This window comes from Barbus barbus (genome assembly GCF_936440315.1).
Source record: "Barbus barbus genome assembly, chromosome: 8".
In the NCBI taxonomy this organism is placed as follows: Eukaryota; Metazoa; Chordata; class Actinopteri; order Cypriniformes; family Cyprinidae; genus Barbus; species Barbus barbus.
In genome coordinates, this window is record NC_136736.1 from 31,059,638 (window position 1) to 31,083,924 (window position 24,287).

The following is a 24,287-nucleotide window of genomic DNA, read 5'->3' on the forward strand; positions in this document are numbered from 1 at the left end:
GCATCCTCCCTTTTCCTGCAGGTCAGGCTTTTGGAACAAAGAGGCCAAACATAAAAGGGAGATGGACAACTTGCTTCCAGCTACTGGAATGTCAAATGCCTTGTAGTCAATTTGTCTAAAGCTGTGTGTGTGTGTGTGTGTGTGTGTGTGTGTGTTTGATTACTACCATAGCAAGGCTCCTAAAGCCAGAAAATGAACATCTCGGCTTTTTAGAGCGTCAGCACTGTTCCAAAAAAACTGCCTGCCAGTGTCAAGGTACAAATGTGTTTTGGTCTCCATGGTAACTCTCTAGAAACCACATGTTCTGCCGACTCTGAACTGAAACATTTTATTTTTTTTCAGCCTTCTGCAGTGAATATCATTCTGTTGTTTGATTCGGTCTCTTTCTCTGCACCTGGGTCAATGATGTGGTGCTGGTTTTAGTGTATGTGTGTTGATCTATTAATTTATTAAAAAACAAATCATAGGCAAGTATAGTCATTATTATAGAAATGTCAACATTTGTCTAACTGGCATTTGATTGATGCATTTATGCATTTATACATGGATTTATAGATTGTAGATAGATTTACATAGTATTATGTATTTATTTATTTAGACATTTATTCATGTTATATTATTCATATTCATATTTTAATTCATGCATTTATTATTATATTATTAACTTGTTTTTATTAATTTATTTTTACTTATTTTGTTTTATATATTTTTTATTCATGAAATAAAACATGCATTTATTTATTTACTTTATTCATTTTGTTTTTTATTCATTTATTTTATTTTGTTATTTTTAACAGCGATTTAAACAAATTATGTTTGGAAAACAAAGTCTTGATATTCATAATATATTTAAATAATATAATACCTTGATATGTTGACTCACATTTAAGGTGTAAGGAAAATATCTTATTAATTGGTTACACCATCACTCTCATTAAAAAAACGGTCACTGGGGTGGTATCTTTTCAAAAGTTAGAAATATGTACATTTAGGTTCTAATATGTACCTTTAAAGTATTTATATGCACCTTTTAGGGGTTAATAAGGTACAGAGTAGGTACCTTTTGAAAAAGTACCACCCCAGTGACAGCTTTTGTGCACTTTTTTTCAGAAAGTGTACATTTTTAGAGCGATTTAAATAATGAGTGCATTATTTGTCAGTGACCTAGCTGCGTGTTTCCTGCTGCTCAGAAGTGCGAACGAAACATCACAGCGAGTTTCAGTGCCTAAATGAAGTTCGCACACATTCAACATGTTTCCAAACGTGTGCCGCAGCCGCGATTCCTCATAAACCCCCTGAAGCACGGATCAGAGCGGAGAACACACGCGCATACACAGACACACACACAGACGCTTTGATTTACTGCAGGTTCCAGTAAAAGGCAGCTGCGCTTGCACAGCGCACCCTGCGACGTGACAGGTCTTATTATTATTTATAAGCATTCATAAAGAGAGAGGGTAAATTTGTCATTAATCTTACACACACACCACAGCCCCAGGGGGATTTTGGCACATTGTGTTTCTGACAAAGTAGCTCACGTTAAAAAAGCCCACTCATTCATCAAGATGTTCATGCGAATACATCCGTCATGTTTTTTTCCCCTTTCAACGGTCTAATAATTAGCTCTCTCTAGAGCTAAGCTAATGCCAGCTGCTCTCTTTCACCCTCTCGCAAGACCCTCCATCCGTCCCCCCTTCGCTGGCACATTTACCCCCCTCAGATACTCCAGAGGGGCTGACGCTCAAATGGAAGGAGTGATTAAGGAGAAGAGGGGGCAGCAGATACCTGTGGAGCAGAGCCGCTTCCTCTTTGACCCGCTCACATTCTCACCTTTTCTGCTTCGTTCTTTGCTTCATTTTCCTTTGGAAACTGGCCTTTTCATTTACAGTTTAATTCCTTTACAGCACGGGTTCCCAAAGTTTTTTTGGTCAGGCAAATCCCTTTATATGTAAAATAATTACTTGAAGTATTCTCTGAAATTTCAAGTATTTCAGTAGTTTAACGACACATTTGCATGATCATGGTTCTCTGATGTTGGTTAATTGTCACATGATATGCAAGTATTTTTTATATTTATTAAAAATGTATGCAAGTATTTAAGTAAATAAATCAATAAAAAAATTAAATTAAATTAAAATAATTTTATCTGCCAGTTCAAAATCATTATAATATAAGTAACATTCTTTATATTATTTTTTAAAGTGTTTTATTTTTTAATTATCAACAATTTATTTCATAATTGTCCCATTGGGAAGTTTTAGTTTTAGTTTTGTTTTATGTTGAAATCCAAGACGAAAATTCCCACAATAATGATTAGATTGTTTTTACTGTAGTAAGATTCACTATTTTATTTTATTTATTTATTTATTCAATTTTTTACTTTACTTTTACTTGTAAAAATGGTTACACTTTAGTTTAGGGACCAATTCTCACTATTAACTAAGTATTAACTATGACTTTTGCCTCAATAAACTCCTAATTTTCTGCTTATTAATAGTAAGTAGTTGGTAAGTTTATGTATGGGGTATACAGTAATTAAAATATGGTCATGCACAATAAGACATTCATATGTGCTGTGTAAGTACTAATAAACAGCCAATATGCTATACACACACACATTTTATGTACTGTATATAATGTGAAATAAAAAGTATCAAAATCTATAGTTTTGTCATTGATCCCATCACTGTGCATGGTACTTTTGTCTCTGGTGGCCACTCAAGCCACGTTCTCTCGTTATCTGACACTTACCACCATCACTGCAGGTTTTCAGGATTAGGCCCCATGTATACGGTAAAATGAAGTGTGTGTCTCTCTCTCTCTCTCTCTCTCTCTCTCTCTCTCTCTCTCTCTCTCTCTCTCTCTCTCTCTCTCTCTCTCTCTCTCTCTCTCTCTCTCTCTCTCTCTCTCACAAACTCACACACGCAGAGCTGTAGGTGTGTTTGATTAGCAGAGGTCAGGCGTCATGTTCTCTTCAAAGGCTGTGAACGAGGTGCTTCATTTCCTGAGTGTTCACAGTCTGTCTCTGTGTCTCCAACACTTTGTTAAAGAGGAATTCAACTGAGAGTACAGGTGTGTGAGAGTGTGTATCGCAAAAACGGTAAGAAAAAAAAAAGAGCGAGAATGAAATGTTCAAAGAATACATTGTTAGGCTGCATAAATATGAGAAAATAATCATACATTCTTATTTATTGCACTTTACTTATCTTTATCACACTGCTTTGTATCAAAATGAAAAGCCTTATTGCTTATAGAAAATGGCAGCAACAGTAATAAGACAAAAAAAAATAAATTAATCATTTTTTTCACTAATATGATTTATTTGCTTATATATAGGCTTTATACAGTTGCCAAGCAACATAAATATATATATGAACGAAAACAAACGTGACTGCCAGAAAACATTGCTAATACCATGTTTAGCAATATTGTTTAAAACAAACAAAACAAACCTTCTGAAAAACCGAAATACTTGCCTCACTGACCCGACAGGCTTGCAGATATTGTTACAACTGGTTGTATAAACTCAAATATTGTTTTGCCTTTTAATCTTTTCTGTAGGACTCCATGTTTAAGGCTGTAAACTCTAAAAGTGTGCGTTTGTGTTTTAGCCATTACCCAGTACCCTATGGGGGTGAAAGCTGTGGCCCAGGTGCGTCTTTTTGAGATGTAATCTCACACATCTGGAGCCAATGTTCAGCACACACATGGCGGCCGATCTCAGATTAGTCTGGTCTGCTCCTTAATCCCTGTAATTCCAGCCTTGTTTGCACGGCATCACCCGCAATCACATTCCGAGGATTTTACCTGTGTTTGTGTGTGCCGACTCACTGTGTGTTTGTAAAGGCCTCAGTGCAGGTCACAAGGGTATGATTGATGTCAATGCCCCTCTGTGGACGATCACAGCGGGAGATTTACAGAGACTTTTTGTCAGGTTTATTTTTCATCTGGAGTGAGATAGGGGCGCGAATGAGAAGATGTAAGACTATACAGTGAACGGGAATGAAAATTAAGAAGGTGATAAAGTAGGACTCTATGTTCTAATTGCAGAATCGAGTCATGAAATGGTATTTACTGTAGGCTGTATTGTAGAATGTCCGAGAATTTGGCAAAGTTTTGATTATTAAATCAAAAGTAGGGCTGCACAATGAATCATATTGTGATACGGTGTCTATGAATATTAAATGAAAGAAATGCATTGTATGCAGGAAACTTAAACTAGAACTTACTTCTCAAAGTAATGATAACAAAAATAACTGCAGCAATTAAGGGGCCAAGCACAACAGAGGTAAAATAAAGAGCTAAGAGCTGTCTTTAATTGCTCAGTAAAGACCAGGGTTCTCCAACCCTGCTCCAGGAGAGCTACCTTCCGGCAGACATTCCAAGTTCAAACCCTGCTTCAACACACCTGTTTGTAATTAAGCAGCCCTGAACACCTTGATTAGCTGGTTCAGGTGTATGTGATTAGGGTTGAAGCTGAACTCTGCAGTATGGTAGCTCTCCAGGAGCAGGGTTGGAGACCCCTGTTAAAGACATTTGTTGATACAGCATTACAGTATACTACAAAACTTTGTCCGAGGCCCAAAAAGGCTGAAATGGAAAAATTAGGTATTGTTCTATTCGGTATGCCATTCCAAATGTGATTTTTGGCCAAACTGGTCAGAAGTTATAAGCAGAAATGTCAAATTGTATATCTTTTGAACAGTAGGTGGTGCTGCACCGAAACTACTCATGTGGCCTCGGGCCATGCTTGTTATAACGCATACCAAGTTTGGTCAGAATGTGTTAAAGTGTTGATGACAGACAGCCTCATGTCCATTTTTGTACAAACTTTGTCAAATTTGTTACCACGCTTTACGAAAATGGTTTGGTATATCAAAAAGCTTTTAATAACTTTTTGCTAGAATGCTCTGAAGATGATATTAGCCAATCTTCGTGAAAATTGGACAGAGCGTCTATGATGAGTATGAAAAAGTAGAGGTTAGTTAGTGGTGCCAGAGAGTTTGAGTTAGAGACTCCAAATTCGCTGTGGTTAATGATGAGACTGTCCTATATCTGTGTGCCAAATTTAATAAATTTCCTGCAAGCAGATCTGTAAAATTATTATGATTTGTTAAAGCAAAAATATACAGCATTGTACTACAAAATTCTAACTGGTCCATGCTCAAAATGGCTGACATAGGTCTGTCCGTATAATTTGATTCGGTATGCTGCTCCAAATCTAACAAGATCAATATTTAGATTTTTGGTCAAACTGTTCAGAAATGATAAAATAAAATTTTAAACCAAAACTGTCAAATTTCAATATCTTTTGACCAGTAAGTGGCGCTTCGCTCTTTGCCCATTTTTGCGTGAATTTCATCAACATGCTTTATGAGAACAATTTGGTCTATCGTAAATCTTTTGCCAGCATCGTCTGAACTTGATCTGAGCCAATTTTGGAGAAAATCAGACAAAACTGTTTTTGAAAAAAGTTTTATGCATTTATTTGATTACAAAATTAATATATTTGATATGTATTTAATGATAAATCACAGAATCCAAAAATAAAACAACATAACATTTCAGAAAAAAAGCACTATTATTGTAAAAAAAAGATAACATTTTATGAATTCAATTTATTGAACATTTTATTTTTCTAAAACTGAATTAAACCATTAAAACAGAATGCAGAAAAAACAAACAGACAAACAAAAACAGAATATGGGAAAAAATAAAAGAGATTTCATAGGGACCTAATAAAGGAAGGAACAATTCTGGAAGAGAAACTTGAAATGATGATGAAGTTTCTTTTCTGAAACCTAGTGACCTGCCTACATTTTTTTAGGACGTCTTACATCAGCTTTTTATAGATGATCCTGTTCTTCATGATGACACTCAAAATCATTAACATTTTGACAAACGAACTAGCAACAGCAAAATGCTGTCATGACCTAGGGGTTGATTGGCAGGTGGGGTTGGCATGGCAACAGGCTCCATCTCTCCTTAGCATGCAGGTGGAGCCGATTAATGCATTACAAGAGGAAGTGACATTAGTCAGCATTGTTTGACATCATGTTTCCTCGGGCCAATATCTGCGTTTGAGCTGAGAGAAGAGAGGGCGAGATGCCTGCTAACTTGAATGCAAATCAATTCACAGGATTTTGTTACGAATGAAAAGAAAGTTTGTGCCAACAGAGAAGTTAAGAACTTACAATAATTGGATTGGCAATTGGTTCTTCTCTGTGTGGCCTGTTTGTCTTTTTATATCTCACATTTTTAGTATAAATGGCTCAGTGTGTCTTTATATCTATTTGTGACTTTATAGGGTAAATGTACCTATTAAGCGCACCAAAATCTACATTGAGACATTTTTAGTGCACAAGATATTGGTTTCAGTACAAAAAGTTGTATTAAAATAAAATATTAATCTCTCATACAAACATATTTAATTTGATTTTAAATGACAAAAGCATTTCATTTAAGATATACATCATTAAATGCAAAAAGTCTGACTGTGCTTAATGGATACATTTTTGTACATTTTTGAGGTGGAAACAAGTTTTCATACATGTGGTTGAGTTGTTGACTTAACAATCAGTGACCAAACAGATCAAACCAGCCTCCAAGGCACCATAACATCACATTTAATGATCTAGAACAAATTTAAGTGAGCTTCAGAGGTTAACAAGGAAATATTTAGTGATTGTATAATTATACCGTCTTTAAAACCCAACGCTTGTGTCGGGGCGCTTGAAAAACAACATAGTGAATGTGTATAGCTATATGTTCATTTGCCAGTAGAAATAGAATCATAAATTGAAAAATCAGCATTTTTACAGTTTTGGGCTCCACCAATAACTCTTATATAACTCAAATAGAGAAATGCCACCAACTCGGCTGAGCCCTAATAGTCTATATTCCCTTAATACACACATACACATACGCGAATCCTCTCAGAGGTCGTGTTGTTGATGAATGCCTCTCGGAAGAATTGAAAAACCAAGAGTGTGTCCGTGTTACGGCCCTCACAAGACACATCTGTGACTGGCCTGGCTGCTATATATGAGGGAAGGAGTTTTCATAGTTTTTTTGTTTGCAGCTCCGTGATTGGCTGAAATTGACATACTCTTTTTTTTTTTGTGAGTCACACACCTCTACGATCCTTCAGGAATAATGTGCAGCGTGTATATACACAAGAGCGGTGATGAATATCCCAGCCCGCATGCTTCAGGCCCAGAAATATCACCGGAGAGAGAGACGCGCAAAAAGACGGCCATCTATCAAACCCATGGAGAAGTGATTCCCCAAGATTACTTTCCCCCTTTCTCTGATCTGGACAATTTCTGTTTATTTTTCAGTGTGAGAAATGTCAGCCCAGACCGGGCTTGGGTGTGCGGCACAATATTTCCCCATGATTGATGATGCGTATTCCTGTCGCGTGTCACCAGTTATTGTTTTCCTGAAAAACAGTTATGGATGCAGATGACTTCATATCAAGTTTCCGTCTCACCCTCCCATACGTGTTACCTGCCCTCGCGGCTGATGTTCCCTGGCGTTTTTTGCCTTTCATTAAGCCGTTGTTTCCTCTGCCAGGCCTTTGACGTGATTGGAAAGGCGAGCCGGGCGAAGAAGGGAAGTGCTAATTCATTAGTGGCTGGCGAATGAATTCATCAGCCGGCCCGGCTTTATGGCCGCTTGTCAACGTGCCAATCGGAGACGGTCAGAGACCACGGCGTATTCCCTCTCATTACCGTCGACGTCCTCTCGGCTCATAACGCTACCGTGACATTATGTTTGACAGCTTCTGATTCCCTTGTCACATCTAATTTGACCATTGATGCTTAACGCTTGTGCTCACAAACACAGACGCCTGTCGACTTGGGTTTCATTTTTTTAATTTCATTTATATTTGTTTATCATATCATATCAAGCTACTCGACCGATGCGTTTCACACAGGCTCTCAGCCGTTACATTAGAGTCTGTTCTATTGACAATTAACGTACGGTTGCGGTGTAATGTGTCTAATTATTGTCTGATGGCTGTGTATATTAACTCGTTAGTAATTGCTTATTACGTTTTGCTCCATTTGAGGCACCTGCTGGAATAATAGCATCTCACGACAAGAGATAAGTGTGTGTTTTTCAGTATAGTATGCCAATACACTCCTTGCAGTATATTTGTGGTATGCATACTGTGTGCGCTGTTGGATAAGTTTTTGTTTGCATGGAAAACAGGAATACCTGTATTTGCCAGCATGTGTACAGTGAACACTCCAAGGAGCATTGTATCCCACAATGCAATTCACTCAACTTGACCTTTCTTGTGTGGCGAATGAGCCAGCAGTAGCATCAGCTGTGTTTTTTTTTAACATCCTCTTGATTCATTGCAATTGGACTGCCAACATCAAGACACAATGTGTATTGATGTTTTTCTTTTTGATTGATTTAAATTTGAAAGTTATATAAAATATAAATTAAGATTGTTTATTTATTGTTTCGTATTCATTAAAATATTTGTAATCTTAATTTTATATTTTCAACTCTCATTTGTTATTTCATATAAATAATAAAATAATGCAATTTTTAATTGTTCAGTTTTATTGTTTTAGAATTTTTAAATTTTATAGAATATTTATATATATTTTATATAAAATACATTTATGTATATATGTGTGTGAAGTTTTAAATAACTGAGTTTAATATGTGAGATATGTAACAGTGAGGTCATGTGACAACAGTGTAGCATGTAGCTGTTACTGATTGAATGTTTGAATTTGATATCTTTTGCCATATAAAATAGTGATTTTTTTACATCTGATGTTTTGTGAATATATATTTTGGGAGCCACTGTAACTCATAAAGAATTTCTCATACTGTACATCCAAAGGAAACAGCAGCTATTCTTCCAGTCTTACATTCATAGTTATTTTTTATAAGCATCTATTATTGATATTGACCTGTGTTTTTCAGGGCTTTGCTCTGAGTGAGAATGAATTATCAATATTGCATTATAGTACAGTGTAGGGCTGCACGATTCATCGAAAAAAAATCACGATCTCGATTCATACATAAATGCGATCTCGTGACGGCGATTCACTTCCGTGTATTTCCCTGCATTCAGATCATGCTGCATTCACGCGTTATTGATCACACTCACACAATAACAAAACACTATTAATTCACCAATCAATCATAAATCTCGATCACTTTTCTCCTCTCCCTCATTGGCCACGGTCCGCTGTCAGTCACGTGACGTGTAACAAGGCGGCAGACCTAAAGTCAATAGGCGCGTTCGCAGAATGATCACCGTATGACATCAAAGTACCACGAGAGCGATAAGAAAGCAGTCGGATCCTATGCATTCAAATCGCTCTTGCGGTACTTAATTCGTTTAATACACTGATAGTAGCATTTTGTCTGTGGAGTTTAATGGAAATAATATTAATGGGTTTTTCTTGTTTAATTAAAAAAAACCGTGTGATTAAAAACCGTGTGATCAGTGTGCTTATACTAGTACCTGCAGTTGTTTGTATTTTTTGTACTATAAACATTATTTTTGAGTTTTTGACATTGTAGCTGTTTTGTTTGTTTGTTAGTGATGTTTTTCCTGTTGTCTAATCTGACTGGTGTTTGTCTGTCCTCAGCTGAGGGCTGTGTATGAGAAGATGGAGCTCCAGCAGAGGGTGATGGTGAGTCCCGGGGGGAGTGTGGCGTCCGGTCGCTCCAGCCCTGACCCCTCTGAACCTGAGCTCAGCGTCCTGCAGCCCTACCTGGGCAGTGAGATCGAGGTCACCCCCTCTGCCCTCAAATCAAGTACGTATATCAGTGCCGCAATTCACATGTCCACATCAGTCAAAAAGAAAAACGTGTGTTTAGCACGATCTGCAATAGAAGTTTGAATTTATTTGATTTGATTTTATTCATAATAGATTTTTCTTTCAAATAAGTAATCTTGGATAATCTTGGATCTTATAAGTTAGATGGCCAAGGTGAAATTAGTTAATTCAAAAATACTATTATAAATTATTATAGAAATAAACAGGATGTCCGCGGGGCCTTAAAAAGTCTTAAAATGTCTTAACTAACGTTTTCCTAAAAAAAGGCCTTAAGTCTTAAAATGTCTTAAATTCAGATTCAATAGGTCTTAAATATTTTTGGTCACATTACCGATAAAATATCATTTTCAGATTTTTTTTTTCTTCCCCGCACGTAGTTACTGCGTCATCAGAGAGAATTGCAGAAGCAGAATAACATTACAGGTCGAACTACCTTCTTTTTTTATATAATGTTCTCAATAATAAAATATAGGTGGAGCTACAGCTAGCTGACCATCCTTTTAGTTAGATTTGATTTATTTATTTATTTTTTTACTTGCCCGACCAGACAAATAGCCTGATTAAAATTTAAGTGACAAAAAAATAACCAGCAATGCATTGAAACGCAAGAATGATTCTTCTGATTTTATTACATTCAGCGTAAACAGCGATTGATATTGGATATAGTCTATTTCTGTTATCAAGGCCGCGCTGTTGAGACTCGTGCTGTCGGTCTCTTTGTGAGAGACATCTACACAAATGAGCAACAACAAACATGAAGAAACACACTGTGGTATAAATTCAAAATGCTTCGCTTATTCATAAAATTATGTATTTAAGTGACATACCATGACAAGGGGGCTATTTTGCTGAATATTTCACGATTGTAAATGTCACATTGAATTTAGTTCAATAAACAAGTAGTTATTACATTAGATTTACACACAATATTTACTGTTTTGTTCTATTTCACCAACGAAAATAGTTCCAAACAAAGATCAGCACATTCTCCAAGCAACGGTGTTTTGTTACTGAATGATTCAGCATTTGAACGAATCTGTTGACTCACTCATTAAGTGATTTACAGCCACTTACTGGTGGTTCAGTACGTTTAAAAAATATGCATTAGCCCCCCCCCCCCCCCCCCCCCCCAACATTTCTTATTTGTATATCCAAAAATGTATTTAAAATATTAATCTCATAGCATAATTTATTGCAGCTGTAATTTTGCAGGGTAATTTTTTAATCTGACTGGTAACAGCCATATAGTGTATATTTAATTTATTGATTAATTGTAATAATTTGAAAGATGCATACATTTAAAAAGGTTGAAAAAGGCCTTTGTAAAGGTAAATAAAATATGCAGATTTAAGTATGTAAAAGCTGATTGAACACTGATGAAAATAATGCTTCTGAATAAATTATTTACACCACCAAAAATCTCGGTGATGCAGTACTTTTGTGGGGATATTTTGTATGGAATATTGTCTGTTGATATGAAAAGTTAACAGTATATCATTGTAATAAATATAATTTATGACCGCAATGATATTTTGTTTCCTTTTTACATTAAACAAATCATATTACATATATGTGTATTTCCATTACGGGTTTAGGTCTTAAATTTAATTTAAGGTGATATTAAAAAGGTCTTAAAAAATAATTTTTAATTGTTCATATCTGCAATAACCCTGAATATTTTTTTAAAATGTATTGTATTATTATTATATTGTATTTGTATTCATTTTAATTTTATATTTTATTTTATTCTATATTTTTATTTTATTTGATCAAATAGTGAAGTCTTGGATATGTTATAAGTTCGATTTTGATCAGGGTGCAATTGTTGATCTAAATTCTAAATGATTATTAAAATATTATATTTTTTTTGCTGTATTAATAATTATTTAATTATTTTAATTAAACTTTAAACTTAATTTTTTTAAAATATATTTTGTACTTTATTTTTTAAAGCGTAATTTAAAAATGCTATTATAAAGTACAATGAAAAAATATTTTTAATTTCATTATTGTATTACTGTTGTACATATTGTATTCATATTCACTGAATTAAGCATTTATTTATTTATTTTAATTGTTATTCATCATATACTAACACTTAGATTGTGGTCAAGGAGAGATAAAAAAAGGCTGTAAAAACAATAATAAGTCAGAGAGGTATATTTGTGGGTTCTGTTTGAAACCCCGAAGCCTCTAAGGGTTAAACAATACTTTGTTTCCAACATGCACAAGTGTCTTTCATTTCCAGCGACCACAGACCGACTGAATGAAGAAAACATCTGTATGTGCACATAGGCATGAGTGGTACACAGATGTAGATAGTGAATGTGGATTGTTTTCATAGTTATGTGTGAACTTGTGTACATGTGTGGTTGCATTAGTAGCAGCGCATAATTGAGCTGATGTTGTGTGTGTGTGTGTGTGTGTGTATGTGTGGTTTAGTGTTAACTCACTGTTTTGTATAAAGGTTTGAAACGACATCAGGGTGAGTAAAAATTATGACAGAATTGTCAATTTTTGGATCACTGTCCCTTTAAGGCTCCTTAGCGACCACCCATAATGCCCTAGCAACTACATAGCAGCAGATTTGTGACTATTAAAGTGGCTAATGCTCGCTCGATGTTTGACTGTCACAGCTGTATCAATTCAAATGAATGCAAACGTTACACTTGCCATTTCTGAATCCATCATTGTGACTGCTCACTCAGCCTTGCCCTGGCTAACCTTCCCATAATGCTCCTCTCTGAAGCCAGACTGGAGGCAGATGTCCCTGTGTACACCTCAAACACTTCCATGTCGTTACATTACAAAAAGTCCACTGTCAGCTGCACACACAATGCTCGTCTCGCTCATTTATCAATTAAATGATGCTGGGGACAAAGGAACCGTGCCCAATGTAGTTTAGTAGCCGTGCCGTAGCGCCTGTGTGTGTGTGTGTGTGTGTGTGTGTGTCAGCTCTTGGGATTTGTTGTTGAAACGCAGCCGAGGCGATAGGGAAGTTAAAAAGGAGTCTTATTGAATCAGTGGTACTAAAGAGGAGGAAAGGCCTTCACGGGATCAGGGTTAACTTAATTAGTGTGTGTGTGTGTGTGTGTCTGGGGTGCAAACAGGAATAATGGCAGCATTTGAATGAGTTCATGCTTGGCCGGACCTCGCTTGACTTCTGAACAGTGTACACTGCTAATCTGGTTAGTAGATGTGGATGTGTAACACACGTTGCTATACTTTAAGGACACATTTGTCTTCAGAAGTTTGCTATAAATGACCAAACATCTTGTTGAATTTTATAATTTTTTTATTTTATGTTGTAAAACATTTTATTCAATTTTTTTTTCTTTATTTGGCGTTTGATATTTTGTAGTTTACTTGAATTTAAATTGTATTTAGTTTTGTCATTGCCATTTTGTTTGTTTGTTTTGTTTTGCGATTTGTTGAGTTTTTTGTTTTGGCAAATTTGTATGTATGTATGTGTGTGTGTATATATATATATATATATATATATATATATATATATATATATATATATATATATATATATATATATATATATAAATTATTTGTTTTTTTATTAATTTTAATACAAAAATATTTTTATTATTATATTTATCATTTAGTTATTTTAGATTTTTTTAAAAAATATAATTGAATAAAAGTAATAATAATCATAAAAAATAATAATTATTATTATATTTAATAAAATAATAATATGAATAACTAATAACATTTGGTTTTATTTTTATTCTAAAAATGAATAGGTTTATAGTAATTATCTAAAAATGAATTTGTTTATAGTAAATATTATATTTATATGGGTCTGAAAAGGCAATAAAAGGTTAAGTGCTGTCATTATGTGTTGATTTATTGGATTTTTTTCTCTATTTTCCTTACAGGAAAGTGAATAATTAAATGTGGTAACCGACATGTGTTTATTTCGTTAAACATCACACAATGTTCAGAAAACAATATTTCTACTTGAAAACATAAATTTGATGCAAAACTGTCAGCAGTAGAGTGTGCAGTTGATTTAATTTGTGTGAGCTGCTGTTTTGATTTAGTTTAGCGAGAAATAGATATTATGCAATTGCTTTGTTTTGCAGTTCTCCAACAATGGGTCTCTGAGGGTTAAACAGATCATCCTGTACAAAAGCACAATGAGATTTCCCCAAAACAAAACTTCTAAGCCACTTTGGCTTTTATTCTGTCAGGGGGCGGGGCATAAGAGTGAGTGACAGGTGGTGACTGCTGAATAAAGATGACTGGAGAGGGGCAGTGGGTCATTGCTCAGTCTGTGGGTCAAAGACATACATTAAAGCGCTGGGTAAATGTGAGGTTAAAGAGGTGGAGATGATACAGAGGATGAGTGGCAGCGTGACAGATGTCAGTCAGAGCTCAAAGGACCACCCTCACACCTGCTGTATAGACATGAGAGAGAAGAGACACAAGCTACAATTCTACTGCCAAATAGTAAAGTCTTGGATCTAAGTTAGGTTTTGGTCAAGATGAAATTGTTGTTGTTTGCTATATATGACCATGCATATCATTCAAGTTTTCCTTTTTGATTAATTTTTTTTAAACAAATCTGTATGATTATTTTACTTTACTTTACTTTTCAATAGATAATTCTTCTGCCAAATAGTAAAATCTTGGGTCTGTTAATATGAATGTACTCTATAAATATAAAGTAAAAATACTCTATATCATTTTTTTTATCAATATCAAATTAAACTACAAATTTTTCTATATCAATTATAATTAGCTTAAATTGGGTCTGAAGCAATACAAGCGTATAAGCTCGTTTTTCTTGTGAGATCTTGATGTATTGAAAGATATGTGATTGGTTGTCATGGGTAACACATTCTAACCATGGGCATCACAGTGCACCTTAAACAAATTAGAGCTGCTGTTCATGTTTACTCAGTCAGCACACAAGGACAGAATTGAGGAAAGGGTTTTTTCAGATGTAATTATGGAACGGCGCTTTGTTCCGTCTACCAGAGACCATGAGTTTGTTCCTGCTCGAGCTGTAACAGTCCTCAGAAACAGAGCAAATCTGTCTGAGCTCTGACTGTCTCTGCGGCACGGTGCTATGATTACAGCGGCATCGATCCCTGACCTGCCCGCTCTCGTTACACACACACACACGGCTCCCAGCAGCACCTGAGGTGGACGGCCGCTCATACCTCTCAGCCATTGATTACCAATAAAGAAGAATTAAAGGTCGACAGACTCTCGATCTCAAACTTATCTTTGAATTTGGTTCTTGGTGCTTGCGTTTCCCCCTTTTTTATGTTTATGGTAACATTCAGCCGTTCTTGTCTGAATATCTTTATTTTTGTCGTAGTGACTCGACACAGATGGGAATAACCACAGCATAGAGCCGTGACAAACAGACGACGCGTGACTAAAAGAATGTGCTCGCTTGACCCCATTTCACATGACAGACCTCTCAGGGGTCAAAGGTCAAGAGGATTCGCCATGCTGTCCTTCATCCTAGAAGTTTAAACCCAGATTTCGTATTGCTTTTATACTGCTTAGGGATTGTAGTTGAGTGGGAAGCTATAGTTAAATTCGTGACTTTTCACTTGACCTTTTATGTTGTCTTTTACGGCAAGAACATATTTGACATAAGTATCTCTATTCAAACGCAGCACATTATTCAGGATCGTAAATATATTGCGTTGATGAAATCCAGACTCTGAATTCTCCCATAGATCCTCTGCACGTAATCTTGGCCCCTATGCTAGAGGCGCCAAATGTGTATGCGTCATTTTCTTATCTCTGTAACTGCTCAAAATGAAGATTATTTCTAGTTATTGATTTTATTTATTGATTTATTTATTTTTTGGAAGGCAAACAATGCCGTTACTAAGAACGTAACACATGCTGTTCATTTTTGTTGTTGTTTTTGGAAGTCATTTTTCATGTTTATTGTTTTTTTATATTTAATTCTCATTTATTTGATTAATTTTACATTATTTTGGAAAGCAAACACGCACACGCACACATTACATTAACTCATGATTCTTCTTTTAATTTTTAATTGTACATTATTTGAAGTTAAACCAACTGAATTGATAAAAACATTGCAAATGTAAAGGTAAAATTAGCTATTAATGTTTTAATAATAAAAACATTACAACATTAATATTCTTTTGAAGTTTAGTTATTAACTCATAAAACTATTTTATTACTAAATCATCCATGTTTACTTCTACTGGATTTTTGATTAGATATTCCTGAAAGTCAACGTTTCAATTTTTGAAACAATTTTTAATTTAATTTTAAGTTATTTGTGCAAATCTAAATTCTAAAAACATTTCTGTTATTTAACAAAAACAGTACTGTGACTCCTGATTGTACTCAATTTTAAATATAAAACTTTTGTAAGGAAAACTAATCATTAAAAACAGTGTCAATTTATAAACAGATGTAAGTATTAAGTTGTAATTATTTAACTTCACACAACTTTAATAAAACCATTACCGCATAATTTTACTTTTTTATTTATATAAAAGGCAAACAGTTCTTATGAAAACATTTGATTGTAACTTCAGGTCTGTGAACGTCAAACCTTTAGTCTATTAATACTTAAATAATATTTTCATACTCAAACTCTCTTAATTTTCAGGCTGATTACTCATATTGTGGGATTGCCTCTGTTATTTATTCAGCTGAATAGACGTTCATAGCACACTTCAAATATCGTTCTTTTCCTAGAAGATGAAACCACTAGAAGGGCTGCTCCACTCCTGCGTCAGAGTAGTCCGTAATTAAAGGTTTTACCTGGAATCGCACTGGTCTTTACAGATTTCCCACAGATTATTACCTTTGTTGTTCCAAGGGGCGTAAAACCGAAATTAATGCCTAAAATTAGTTTGCACGAACGTTCCTCTTGACGATTAACCTTGAGCCTGGAGTTCAGTGCCAAGCTCCACCAGGTTCTGCAAGTTGGAGAAGATTGATTGGAGTTGAGGGAAACTCCAGACACTGCACAGATGTAACACTCCTATATGAGAATTCGTAAACATCACGAAGGCCTGAGAGCTTTCTTATTGTGAGCGTCCTTCGTAAGGTCTTCAGGGTGTAGTTTAGCAGCTGATGTTGAAGGTCTTATAGTGTAGATAAACTATGGAATCGAAGGTTATGGTTTAGGAGTTGCTCTAAGGTGGCTCACACACACAGGACACAAACAAAACTCTTAAAATATGATGTTTATGTCTAGTTATAATGGTTACTAAACCCTCTGTCTGCATGCATGCCCACTCAAAGGATGAACATTTATCTAAACTTTGTCACATAAATGAACTCAACTCAGGCCTGAAAAGAGTCTGGCTTTCTGTTTAGGTCTCTTTCATTAGCCTTATTTGTCTCATATGCACATCAGCATTGACATGCAGAGAAATGTAGTTCAGTAGTTACATTTTGAGATGGCCCTGATGAGTTCTCAAAAAGTAATACTATCGGCTTTCCTAATGAAGTAGCTACTGTAGCAGACTTGTTAAAGCTTGCTTTTGGTTCCAGTTCCTTATTAAAATGACTCCCGGGACACATCGACTTCACCTGAATCAGAGTTTCTATGCTAGTGTGATCATACCAAAAGGCCTTTTTGATGATTTCTAGTAGCAGACTGAAGGATAGGAGCAGTCTTTGCTGATGGAAGGGTCTGTTTGACAAGGGAAAATGGGAACTTTTTTCAAGCACTGTGCTTGAACTTTTTGTTCTCTCTCTGTGCTTTTTTTCTGTATCTTTTAAGGATCAGACTTGCTCTTTCTATTAATTGAGGCAGGCAGAAGTCCTCAGTATTATGTTCCGTCGCGTTTACCAGTACATGCAAGATAACTAGTTCTCATCAGTGTTTAGGACGCTACTTTAAAACTACACTGTACTGTATTTTAAAATGTACGTATATATATACATATATATATATATATATATATATATATATATATATATATATATATATATATATATATATATATATATATATATATATATATATATATATATATATATATATATACAGCACATAATAAAGTAAGGTTTTTTATATTTTTGAAAGTCTTTTATGCTCACTAAGACTGTTTATTTGATCAAAAATAGTAAATTATTTATCATGTGAAATATTGGATTACTATATGAATATATTTTGTAATTTATTCCTGTGATGGAAAGCTGAATTTTCATTATCATCACTTCAGTCTTCAGTGTCGCATGATCCTTCAGAAATCATTCTAATACTCTGATTTGCTGCTCAAGAGACACTTATTATTATTATCAATGCTGAAAACAGTTGTGAAGCTTTGTCTTTGTGCAAGCCAATACATTTTTCAGGATTTGTTGAAAATAAAGTTCAAAAGAACAGCATTTATTTGACATTTTCTATTGAACATTATGAATGTCTTTACTGCCCCTTTAGATAAATTTATTGCATCCTTGTTGATTTAAAAAAAAAAAAAGAGGAAAAAGCAGTTCTCGCTGTCCTAAAACCTTAATATGTGAACTTAAATCTAAGATGGCGCTGCAGATGGCAGCAACAGTGCTTTACCCTTCAGTGTTTGTACTGTTTTTGTTTGTTTTTCCTGTTTTTTGTTTCTCAAACACGATCAGTTTTACCAGGGATGACCTGCTGAACATTCGGCAGAACAAACCACACAATCTTTTACCGGATTTTGACTACTCAGACATTTTGCTGGACATTGTAGTTGGCGGAGCCGTAGCTCTGGTCAAACGCTTCAGGACGCACAGACGGGGGAAGCGAGCCGGCGCGGCTGTGAAGCTTCGTCAGCGTGGATTTAGAACGCCGTTGCCTTGCATCCATCTGGCGAATCTCCGCTCTCTACCCAGCAAAATGGACAAACTCCTGCTCCCCCCGACAAGCAACTCTGCTGCTCTGTGTTTCACGGAAACCTGGCTGAATGGCGACATACTGGACAGCCTGCTACATCTGGCTAACTTCCAGCTGATCAGGACGTGGAATCAATAGGGAAATCGTGCGGCGATGGGACGTGTTTTTACATCAATGAGAGGTGGTGTACAGCTGTAACTGTGTTAAAGAGGGTGTGCTGTTCAGATCTAGAAACGCTCTTCATTAACTGCAAGCACAGTGACACAGTGATAAAGGACGCGTATCACTCTGTCCTACGAGCAGCTTTAGGACTCTGATCACTGTTTGGTTCATCTCATACCGACCTACAGCCATAAACTTAAATCTGCAAAACCTGTATTAAGATCTGTTAAAAGATGGACTAATGAAAAAGAGTGGGATTTACAAGCCTGTTTCTCTCTCACTGATTGGACTGTTTTCGAAGCTGCTGCAAACGATCTGGATGAGTTCACAGAGACTGTAACATCTTATATCAGTTTCTGTGAGGATATGTGCATTCCTACCAAGACTCATCTAACTTACAACAACGACAAACCATGGTTCTCTGCAAAACTCAGACAGCTCCATCAGGCCAAAGAAGATAAAGAAGGGGGATAAAGTCTTATATAAACAGGCCAAATACACACTGGAAAAGGAGATCAGAGTGGCAAAGAGGAATTATTCTGACAAGCTAAGGAACACATTCTCTTCCAGTGATTCTGCTTCAGTGTGGAAAGGTATGAAAGATATCACCAGTTACAAGACACCATCCCCCAGCACTTTGGAGAATCAACAACTGGCAGACGACATGAATGAGGTCTACTGCAGGCTTGAAAAAAACACCCCACACCCGCCCTGAACACCTCTCCACACAACCATTCACACCTCCAGCAACCCCCCTCTCCCCCACACCTAAAGTTCAGATCAGCGAAGATGATGTGCGCCAGGTCTTCAGAAAGAACAAAAGAAGGTAAGCACCAGGCACAGATGGTGTGTCACCAGCCTGCCTAAAAATCTGTGCTGACCAGCTGGCCCCCATCTTCACACAGATCTTCAGCAGATCACTGGAGCTGTGCGAAGTCCCCTCATGCTTCAAACGCTTCACCATCATCCCCGTCCCAAAGAAACCCAAAATTACTGGAATTAATGACTACAGACCTGTGGCTTTAACGTCTGTGGCCATGAAATCATTTGAAAGACTGGTTTTGGCTTATCTGAAGGCCTCCACTGGACCCTTACTGGACCCCCTGCAGTCTGCCTACAGAGCAAACAGGTCTTGGATGAGGCAGTCAACATGGGACTGCACTTCATCCTGCAGCATCTGGACAGACCAGGGACTTATGTGAGGATCCTGTTCGTAGACTTCAGCTCCGCTTTCAACACCATCATCCCGGACACCCTTCAGAATAAACTGACACAGCTCTCTGTCCCCACCTCCGTCTGTCAGTGGATCACCAGCTTCCTGACAGACAGGCAGCAGCTAGTGAGGCTGGGAAAATTCTCATCCAACACCTATACGATCAGCACTGGAGCTCCTCAGGGCTGCGTTCTCTCCCCACTGCTCTTCTCCCTCTACACCAACGACTGCACATCTAAAGACCACTCTGTCAAGCTCCTTAAGTTAGCAGATGACACCACACTGATCGGCCTCATCCAGGACGGTGACGACAGGAGGTTAAGGAGCTGGTTGTCTGGTGCTGTCTTAACCTGGAGCTTAACACGCTCAAAACTGTGGAGATGATTGTGGAATTCAGGAGAAACCCCCCTGCTCTCCCCCCACTCACCATCATGAACAGCACTGTGACTGCAGTGGAGTCATTCAGATTCCTGGGCACCACAATTTCTCAGGACCTGAAGTGGGACAATCACATTGAGTCCATTGTGAAAAAGGCCCAGCAGAGGTTGTACTTCCTTCGCCAGCTGAGGAAGTTCAACCTGCCACAGGACTTACTGAAACAGTTCTACTCCGCCATCATTGAATCCATCCTCTGCACTTCAATAACTGTCTGGACTGCTGAGCGAATCATTGGTACAACCCTCCCCACTCTCCAAGAACTGTACTTATCCAGAGTGAGCAAAAGGGCTGGTAAAATCACTCTGGACCCCCCACATTCAGCACACTCTCTCTTTGAACTGTTACCGTCTGGTCGACGCTACAGAGATCTGAGAACCAGAACGACCAGACACAGAAACAGTTTCTTCCCTCAGGCAATCCATCTCATGAACACTTGACACTAAACGTGGAACACACAACTCTATTATACATTATTTATTCACCACACATACTTATTTTTTCATTTCAAATTTGCACATATCAGACCTGTACACACATAATTGTCTATATTATACAGTATATTGTGTTTTTGCTATTTTGTACGTTGTCTATTTGTATATTATTTTTTTATTATCTGTGTCCTGTTGCTGTCTTTCTGTTGCACTCTGGAGCTTCTGTCACTATAACACATTTTTCATATGTGTAAACATACCTGGCCAATAAAGCTCATTCTGATTCTGATTAAACACCCTGTTACTACCATAAAACATATGTAGCACTACAGGTTTCTTGCAATTTATAGAAGCAATATCTTTTTTAATTATCACTATTTGTTTATTTATTTATTGCATTCAGAGCATTATTTATTAAAAATGTCTAAATGCAACTAATAAAGAATGGGCAGAATTCATCCTATAATGATAAAAATCCACCCAGTGTTTTTTTTTAAATCCACTTTTTCAAATCAGGCTGTTCTGAGATTCCTGTCAGAATGACGTAGTTCTGCACAGACCTCTCCCACGATAGTTGATTGACAAGGCCGTCCTTAGACCCCCCCTGAGTGAGCTGAGAGCTGTCCGCCATTGTGTCGACTCCGGTGCAGGGGAAGACAAGATGTCTCTGATTAAGTGATTGAGGCGCTTTGTTGTTGGATGTAATGATGAATATAGCAGTCGTCATTTACTCCTGATATCTGAGCTGCTGAAGACGCAGAGGATTAACGTTACTTTCGCTTTGAAGGGAATGCGCCGATCCCGATCTGCCTAAATGCGTCTGTTCGCCCGAATTATTCGTGATCTAGCTTCATCTACAGAAGAAGTGAGTAGAAGGGTTTCTTATGAATCTTTGCAAATCGCCTTTCCTAATAATGTGCTAGTTAGCCAGTTTCACGGCTGAAGTTTACAGTCTGCTCGTCACCCCATGGAAGAGAGGGGTGGGGTCAGCAGAGCTCATTAGCATTTAAAGCAACATGGACTAGATTGGCTTGTTGAAGACAGGTGTTTTTTACACTACATTGAGAAATGTTAACCAAAGAATGTTATAGACTTTTCAATAAGACCCTAAAGAATCATATCTTAACTTGTGGAAAATGGGCATTCGATGACCCCTTTAAATGTTTTCTTTGCACACAAAAAAGAGCATTTGTACACAAATAGGTGAATGACACAATGTGATAAAAAAAAAATACTAGTGTAAATGGCTAACTTCTTAGTGACACATTATCTTTCATTAGGGTGAATGAAATTGCTCAATACTGCATAGTTGTTAATATGTAAATGTTGGACAACCATATGCTAATATGCTCATTAGTCTGGTTATTGTTTCTGAATTAGTAATTTTTGCTGCTTATATACTTTCTATATTTCTTAGCTTGGTATATATAGACAGCATCTTTTTCTCTGTAATAGAAAAGCCTGTTTTTCACGGTTCGGCTCCTTTAACCGTTTCAACAACAGTGACCTTGCCACCAAGCGCTCCGCACATTTGTGTACTTCAGATCCTTGAGATGTCACAGTGTCTCCAGCTTTATCTCAGAAGGTCTTGGAGATCCTCTTCAGTATGGAGGCCAAGGACATTCTGTTGTACGGTCCTGATATAAACCTCCCTCATTGCATTTTTCTGTGGTTTTATTTTGCTGTATTGTTGTGCTTTCATGTGGTGAGTTCGGTGTGATTTTTATTGTGTTTGTATGATCCGATGTGTGTCTGAAAAGGGAAACACTCTTGGTGATGAATTGTCTGTCTGAGAAGATCAAATTAAATAATGGAAAAATATATGTACATGTTGTTATATGTTATATAAAAAAATACAAATATTATTTATGCCAAGGCATAAAGGCAACATTTCTCATTTTCGTTTACTTCAAGTTAAATTACTAAAAATAACAAACTAAAACGTAATATTAATTAAAAAAAAACATATTTAAAAAGGCTAATGAAAATAATAAAAGCACACAATTTTAAAATGGAAAATATTAATAAAATATTAATACAATCTAATTCAAAATATTAACAAAACCTATGATAATATCTCAATGATGCTAAAATAATTTTTAGTGCTATGATAATATCATGTATGATGGTATTACAGTGATTTTTCCATGTCTAAATCATTGTGTTTTACATAGGTTTTATAAAGCAGAATGATTCTCTTCTAGATGTATAACTGTATTCTTTGACGTTTTACCCATCAGCCACTCCTCTATCGGTGCGAAGCAGCAGTGACCCCGCCCTTGCCCCGCCCCTGGATGTCTTTTCAGTGGACCCTGAGGACATGATCAGCAGACCCCAGTCCACTGTGAGTGAACACATACCACACACTGATGCTTGAGTGTCTGGGAAAGTGCCAGCTTTCTTTTTTCTGTTGTTACAGTAAATTAAGTGTATTGTGCTTTTGAAGGAAGCAGTGCTTTTAAGTTCTTGGGTCTTTTGATGTATTTAACCTGTCCTTGTTTGCAGGATTTGACACTAAACAGTCAACTTTCATGGTCTTATTGTATTTGTGCTTAAGGTTGACCTTTTAGCTCTGCCATCGTAGTTATCTTACTCTCTTCCATGATCGTTCTCATCAACAAAGCTTTTACTCTCTCTATATATCTTTCTTTCATACTTTGTGTTTGAGGTCATCTGTTAAACAGCTCTTTTTTGCTCTCACATTTAGACAGAAAAACAGCATATTTACTGCTGCTCAAAAGTTTGGGGTCAGGAAGATTTATATATATATATATATATATATATATATATATATACATATACATATACAGTGGTGTGAAAAAGTGTTGGCCCCCTTCCTGTTTTTTTATTTTTCAGCAAGCACTTTTCACACAGGGCCATGTGGGTTTGGATTTTGTTTTCCCTTCATAAAAAAAACCCTTCATTTAAAAACTGCATGTTGTGTTTACTTGTGTTATCTTTGATTAATATTTAAATTTGTTTGATGATCTGAAACATTAAAGTGACACAAACATGCAAAAAAATAAAAAAATCAGGAAGGGGGCCAACACTTTTCACTGTGTATATATATATATATATATGGTAAAATGTTTCTTGAGCAGCAAATCAGCATATTAGAATGATTTCTGAAGGATCATTTGACACTGAAGACTGGATTAATGATGCTGAAAATTCAGCTTGGCATCACAGGAATAAATTGTGTATTAAAATATATATAGTTATTTTAAATTGTAATAATGTTTCTGCTTTTATTGAATTTTTGATTAAATAAATGCAGCCTTGGTGAGCATAATAGCCTTTTTCAAAACCATTTAAAAATTTTACAGAATCTTACTAAACTTTTGAATGGCAGTGTAAGTTTCAAAACGAGTGAACGGTGT

At 36.3% G+C, this 24,287-nt stretch overlaps 1 protein-coding gene across 1 annotated transcript in view; it reads left to right on the forward strand.

Moving 5' to 3' along the window:
- The window catches only part of LOC306874416 (partitioning defective 3 homolog B-like), a 163,411-nt gene that overhangs the window by 23,273 nt on the left and 115,851 nt on the right, over positions 1-24,287 (forward strand). Inside the window, exons 3-4 of the mRNA XM_079424451.1 lie at positions 9,627-9,795; positions 23,148-23,251. Coding sequence (XP_079280577.1) covers positions 9,627-9,795; positions 23,148-23,251 — 273 coding nt within the window. The remainder of the gene's footprint in view (positions 1-9,626; positions 9,796-23,147; positions 23,252-24,287) is intronic.